We start from the raw sequence: 7,569 nt of genomic DNA on the forward strand, positions 1-7,569 counted from the left end.
CTAACTTATTACTTGGGAAGGGAAATACAGGGAAATACTGTTTTTCACACTAGTTATGCTTATTTTGTCTGGTACATAAGAAATAAACATTTTTAGGTGTGAAGTTACTAACTTTTTTGCTATTTTTCCTGGTTTTATAGCTTAATATGAACTCTGCTCCGACTTTCATGCATTTTCCTCCAAAAGGTAAACCCAAGAGAGCTGACACATTTGACCTGCAGAGAATCGGATTTGCAGCTGAACAGCTAGCAAAATGGATAGCTGACAGAACAGATGTTCATGTAAGTCAACAGTTTTAAAAGTTGGAGCCAAATGTATGTACCTTGGTAGTTTGAGACAGGCAGCTGATAAATGTCATCTCTCCTTAATACCTGTTTTTCCCTTGAATGTGGAATCTTGACAGCATTTAAAATATATATATATATATAAAAAGAAAAAAGTAGTATTCATTGTAGCTGCAGTTTGAAGATTGTTCTTCTATGTAAATTATATGTGGTCTTTTCTAGACAAAGTGGTGATATTGTGATAATTAGTTCTTAATAAGTAGTATGGGTTTGCAATAAAACATACAAAATAAATCCAAAGCAGCTGCTCCTAATTCAGACACAACATGCATATTTGTTTAAAATCATAATTATTACAATATACATACACATATATTTTTATATGTGTTAGTTTAATTTTCTTAAGAGTTAAGAATGGAAATATTGTGTATTTAAGTTTTCAGGTTAGTACCAAATCATTAGTGCTTAATAACTGTTCTCTTATTACTGAAGCTAGTATTTTTTCTTCTTATTCATGGATACATTCAGTGATTAATCTTTGTTAATACCAGACTTCAGATGCTCATTGTTTGTCTGTAATAAGGTATTCTCTGTGTATTAATTTATTTGTGATCTGCATGTTTGCATTTATCTTTTTCAGATTAGAGTGTTCAGGCCTCCAAACTATTCTGGTACAATTGCTCTGGCTCTTCTGGTATCTCTTGTTGGTGGATTGTTGTATCTGCGAAGAAATAATTTAGAATTCATCTACAACAAAACTGGCTGGGCCATGGCAGCTCTGGTATGCACTTTTTCCATATGTATATGCTTTTAATTAGTTTCCCATTTTAACATATTTTGTTACTTGTGCAGCAAAGTAAAATCTGTCAGTACATACATCAGGGTGGTACTAACAGATGAAGATTTGCAACCTTAATCTTGAAGCTAACTCTTGTCAGCAGTGACTATCAGTTACTAGGAATCATTCATTAAAAATTGATGTTTTTCTTCAGTTGTTAGCTGCAGATTATTGTTGAACTTCAGGAGAAAAATATGTCTAATAGAAAGTGTTACTGATGATTGTTGTTATCTTTCTCTTTGTAAAAGAAGTAATGTTATGGTAGGCTCAGTGTGGATATTGATGTCAGAGTATTGCTTTAGAGTAATGAAAGGTTAAGAAAATTAACAGAGCTTTTATATGTGTGTAAGAAAATGAAACAAGAACAAAAAAACAGATAAAGATGGAATTCTTGCATGGTGGATTCACTAGTACTGTCCTTAACAATTCATTGTTTTGAATTTTATAAGAGATTTTATAGAGCTAACTCTGAGGGAATTTTAAATCTAGCCAATCTAAATCTAGACGTGTATTTGTCTGGATTACTGGTGTTTATCAATGAGAAAATCTGGAAAGTACCAGAAAGCTTGTTTGATAAGGATATGAAGCAACTATTGGAATCTTACTTGAATATTTTGAGGTCAACTGTGTTAAACAATAATAAGCACAGTAAAATAGATATTTGTGTCAAAAATCAAGTAAAAATATGTGATCAGTAGAATTTCCTGTGTTTAACCATGCACCGTGTCTGTGGACACAACAATTTTATTCCAATTTCATGCCTCAGTGTTTCTGACCAGAAGCTTTATGTTGGGAAGAGGGGTGTGGAAGGAGTTGTTTTCCATCTTGCAGAGGTTAAAACTCAGTTCTTCAAATGAAGAATAATTCTATTGCGATCTGCATCAAATAAATAGTTGAATACATAATTAACTTGAGAACTAAATTAAGGAAGTAAATGTATCAATTTTTTTTCTCAAAATGTTTGCTGTTATCCCTAGGAGCTGCTTGACATTTTACATCTGTACATAACTGTAAACTACAGCGTAGGAAACTTCTAATTACAGTGAACCAAGCTCCTTTGGAGAGAGTCACTGCCTAAATGTGATCAGACATTTAAAAACAACCACCATGGTATTTGTGCCTTTCAGTACTCATCATCCTACTGATTGCATTAATAGGTAATAATAGAGTTTAAAGGGATAAAAATGACGTTAATGGGATTTTTTGCTCTTTCTAATACTACTTCCAGTACAGTCTGTTTATTTTAAAGATGAACAGCACTTGAAAAAGATATTTTAGAAAAACATCTTATCTGAAAGTAAATAAGAAGATAGCAATTAACCATGGCTCCAGCTAATTTTTTAAAAAACATGTTCATTTCTCTCTTCCCTTCACAATGTTGTCAAAGCCCCATGGTGAAAAGTGATTTTTGAGCAAATTTATCCAGTTACTGTGAGTCCTTTCAGTTTTAATCAGATCTATATGGACATACGAGTTAACACTGAAATTTCTTTTGGTGGGGTCAGCAGGGAGTCCAAATTTCAGGCTTTGCACAGATGACCTCAGATCCTTTGTATGTTCTGTGAAATGACTAGAATGAGTCAGGATTCATAGAAGGGAAAATGGGCAGCCATTGATATATTGTTTCTAAGATAGGTGATTGCAGTTGTCTTATGTTAGTACTTTTTTTCTACCACTAAAACATGCTTTGTTTACTAAAACTTTTTTAAATGCTTTTTTTTTTGTTCTTTTGAAGAGCTTTAAATCTCTTAAATATTGGATAATTGCTTTTGTTTGCTTTTAATGAAAAACTGGCAGTGCATTTCTTCCTAAATAATAGAAAAAAATTCACTCTATAAAGCACCTCTATGAGCAGAAGAAAAAAGAGTACCAGAAGTGTTGACTAGATATATATTTGATACGACCATCAACAGCAATGAGTTGTCTTAGAAATAGTATTTTCAGCAGTATATTAACTAAAAAGAATTGGAATGCCATTTTTAATGGCACGTGTTATGGTTGTGATAGGCTTGGAATCGAGAGAACTTTCAACTCATGCACTGATTCCAGCTCCAGTTAACACAAGACTTAAATTAGTTTTGTCCTCAGCATTAAATTGAGCAGTAGCAGTGCAATTAGCTGTTTTCATCCCCTTGTGGAAGCACAAGAGACTCAATAGTACCTTGTATGCCTTAGGCATTTTTACTTGCAACATTACCCAGAAGACTTCTAGAACAGCAAATGCTGGTTGTTGAGTACCTAATATTAAAAAATATATCATTTGGAATCACACCCAAAATTTATCCCTTGTATTATTTTAGACTTTAATTCAATTCTTACTACTCATCCATGGATATTTTTCATTCTGTGTGTAGTGCAAAAATGAGGAGGGATTTAGACTTCAGTCCTTAGATATTTGCAGTCATTCATTTTATACTGATAACAAAAAGCAATTCGGGTTCTTGTCAAGACTCTTCATTTCTTAAGCAGGGAGTAAAAGGTCAGATGGTGTAAGCTGAGCAAATTTCTAACATTTTAGATAAGGAATTGCTACTTTTGAGACAATGTTTCTAGTGCTGAGAAAATATTTGTTCAATTGACTAGAATGTAGCAGTGGGAGAGCTTTTCAAAACAGTTTCTTTATCAGATTGCCACCATGCTTTTCTATGGGTAATTTTCAGTTTCATTTTTGGTGTGTATTTCAGTTTTGCCTATGATGTCTGAGAGGGCAAAGTCTGTGCTCAGGTTCCAAGATACCTGCCTAGGAGTTGATTCTTCTGGACAAAGAATGTCAAATCACTTGAATGAGAAGATGAAGCATGTATTTACTGTTGTCTTAACAGTTAGTGATTATGAGAGATATGATCTGTGCCAAGACACTGCACAGTGCTTATATCGTATAGGACATTCGTCATTAGTTACAGCTCCAAAAAAACTTGAAGGCTGCTATTAACTTCTTTACCTCCTTCTGGAAATGAGGATAGATAAGCAATTTGTTTTATTCCAGGATACAGAAGAAAAAAACTAGGCTCCTATACATGGGAACTCCAAAAAAAAAAAAAAAAAAAAAAAACAACAAACCAAACAGCGACTAATGCAAGTTATCAAAGTGTTTTTTTTTCCCCTGCAGTTAGAGGCTTTAGAGATGCACATCACATTTAAAGATACAGAAATGCCTTCTCTTTGCTTGTGTACTGTAGTTCCTGTCCTTGAAATGTCTGTGCCTTGCTAGAGATTCGAAGAAGTGATGAATTGCTCTTTAGAAATTGAGTACAAATCTTGCAGCCTTTATTGAGTGCAAAAGCAAATTTAAATGAGGTAGAAGGGATTAAATTTCTTTAGAATGGTAGTTGTGGGTTGGATAAAATGTGCAAATCTAGAGTAATTATAGAAACTGGGTACAGAACTGGCTGCTTGGGTCTCTTCATTTTTGAAATTAGGCTTCTATTTAACTGCATTTATTAATGAATCTAGAATTTTCTTATTTTTTATGTGCTACAAAATTATTGCCATGTTTGAGGATCTAAGAGATATAATCAGCTGCTTTGTTGTGTCTGCTAGCAGGAAGTTTTAATTTGAAATGGCCTTTTAAGCCTCTAATAATTTTATTAAATAAAATGACAGATATTGTTAAACAATGCTTATACCTCTGAAGAAGTAACACATTGAACCTAAATCATTTGACAAAGTTTTGAAAGTTTGAGAACAGTAGAGATATTTTCTCCATATAGTTGTAAAGCTGGATCTTACTACTATTTCAGTGTTCTGGAGGAAATGTAGATGCTTAGTTAGTGTCTTCTCTTAGGAAACTTCTGGTACACACAGGCACACTACTGGTGAATTCAGACCCGTTCCCTCTTATCAAAACTAAACCTGAGATTTTTCACTGTGAATCCATTGAGAAAGATCCCCATTTGCAATTTGTTCACAAGGTTCTTGAGCAGACAGACCTGTTTATATATATGGTGTACTTATAGTAGTTGAGGTGCGCTTCGTTACTATTGAAGCCATCTTGTGGATATTTGATCCTGGAACCGTAAAGTGTTGAAGGAGATTATTGGTCCTTCCCTCTCTCTGTATTGCTTTTGTTGATCATTCTGTTCCACACTTTGCTGTCATCATTTAGATGGTGAACAAGCTAGCTAGATCAAGAAGCTCCTAAAATAGCTAAAACCTGAGTTCCCCTGATAATTGAGGTGGCATGCAGCTGGTAAAATATTCTGGGAGTATGATGAGTGGAAAGAAGGGGGCAGGTGTATGAAAGGGCTGTCCTTGGTGAGGTGTGAGTGGTACTGTATCTGTAGAACTGATGAAGGAGGGACTGTACTCTGCCTGGGTAAGTGGAGTTGCAAATCCTTTTAAGTTTGTAGAGGGAAATGACTCAGCTTTAATCTTCTTTCTACACTTTTAATCCTTTCTACCTTGACAAAATCCAAGAACATTGGAAAGGGATGATTTCTCTGCTTATGAGTTTTTTCATTGTAATCAATACTGTACAAACCTTTAAGATAAACATGAAGTCATTAATCACATGTTGCAAGTTATTCATAGAAGTGAGTTTGTAAAAGCTTGATCCTGAGAAACATCAACTCACAGTAATAAGAGTTGTGGAAAGTTTGGATCCCAAAGCACAGGATCATTTGGAAACCAACGGATTTGGAATGCTAAGCACAGGATATCACACTATCTGTAACACATGCATCAGTTCTAAAAATAGTGGGGTATATTTCAAGTCAGTTTTACAAACACTAGAAGTCTGTAGATTCCAATTATAAATATGTGGAACAGTACTTCAGTGATAGCAATAAGTGAATATGGAATGGAGCAAAATAAGCTTGAATGTCAAGTACTATATGTAGAATATCGAATTCTTGCTTTAGGGATTTGATGGAAATACTAAAGTATCTAAAGTAGATTAAAAGGTTCTTCCAAGTATTTTCTCCTAGGTATTTTTTGTTAGATGCTACCATGTTGTGAGGCAATTTATGTATACTAGCAAACGTTAGAGAGCTTCAGTAATTTGAGAGAATTCGTAGTTATGAAGTATATAATTAATAAAAACTGAGGTTTTTTCATGTTTATGTGTGGAAAAAGATTTGGCTCAGGAGACTGTGAATTAAATACATTAATTTAAGAATAAGTAAAATGATCATTTTCATTAAAAAAACTTTTCTTTTTTGATGTTTTACTTTCCAACTGCCTAACTCTTTGGTTTTCATCTCTCTCACCTCACTTTTGTTCTTTATTCTGTGGTCTATAATTACACTTTAAATCAAAATTTACAGGATAAAAGCATGCATCTTTTCCCTTTGTTATCCCTAGGAAAGGGTTTCACCAGCTTCCTTGTCTCATTTCATTGTCTTGTTTCGTTTCACTGGTGTCATCATGTGCTCCCTTCCCTACCATTCTGTACTGTCTCTCGTGTTACTGCTTTCATCTCATGCCTACACTACACCATTATGTTGGTCATAGCTAATTCATCCTAATGAGAGTAGAAAAACAAAATTTGTGCACTACAGAAATCCTCAAAAGTAATATAGATTAGGCATAGCTATTGATCTTTTTCTGTAAAACCTGTCAAGATTCAATCCTAAGTTGTTTGAAGTTGGTTCACAGTGTATTGCTAGAGAGTCCATACTGGACTAAAGAGCTGTGCTGGCTTAAATTTATTTCACAAATGCATTGCTAAATATTATTTCCAGATAATATGAGCTTCCAGAGCTCTTCCCACCTTTTCAGTAAAAACAAATTTCTCTTCTCTGGTTTAGTAAAATAAAATCCCAATAAAAATAAATAAAATTTTTATACCTAGTTATTGATGTGATTGTACTACGCTAGGGGGAATACACATATACAGTAAAAATGAGAGTATATGTGGAAGCTGGACTAATATATATTGAAGTTTTTAAATGATTATTTGTACTAAAATCATAAACATTTACATATTTAGAAACGTATTTATCAGAAACATAACAATTTTTCTGGCTTAGTAATCAGAAGGTATTACACTTTCCTCTTTAAGATTGTCATAATGACTACTGCTATGACTATGATTTTGGTCAATGTAGATTCTGCAGTATGACCATCTGCAAGTATTCCACAGTTTTCATAGATTCCTGACCTAGCTCCAGTAAAGGGAATTTCCTTTTCTGATGTCGTCACAACTGTTGTATTTTGTCATGACTAAAATGAAGCACAATCATTTAGGACACAAAATGGGAATTTCTTAAATGGGTGGATAATTCAATTTTTTTCAGGTGTGGTTTTATATCATTTCATACACCTTATAGCAAACTGCTAAGCTAAAGATTTGTTGTAGAGGTAAAAATAACTTCATAAAAGGTTGCAGAAATCTTGAATTGCAAGTTTTCAGTATATTTGCAATAAATGCCTTCCACAGTAATGATTGTTTTTTTGCCATATAGGTATGTAAATGTGCCAATTCCAAGCACACATAAAGAGAAGATT

The 7,569-nt window shown here is 33.7% G+C and overlaps 1 protein-coding gene across 1 annotated transcript in view; it reads left to right on the top strand.

The window, feature by feature from the left end:
• TUSC3 (tumor suppressor candidate 3) overlaps positions 1-7,569 on the top strand; it is a 107,129-nt gene that overhangs the window by 49,632 nt on the left and 49,928 nt on the right. The window contains exons 4-6 of the mRNA XM_042812293.1: positions 141-281; positions 925-1,084; positions 5,610-5,634. Of these exons, the coding sequence (XP_042668227.1) occupies positions 141-281; positions 925-1,084; positions 5,610-5,634 (326 nt within the window). The remainder of the gene's footprint in view (positions 1-140; positions 282-924; positions 1,085-5,609; positions 5,635-7,569) is intronic.

The sequence above is a fragment of the Centrocercus urophasianus genome, unplaced genomic scaffold (genome assembly GCF_019232065.1).
Source record: "Centrocercus urophasianus isolate 14NV4802_14NV808 unplaced genomic scaffold, USGS_Curo_1.0 seq_13, whole genome shotgun sequence".
Lineage (NCBI taxonomy): Eukaryota > Metazoa > Chordata > Aves > Galliformes > Phasianidae > Centrocercus > Centrocercus urophasianus.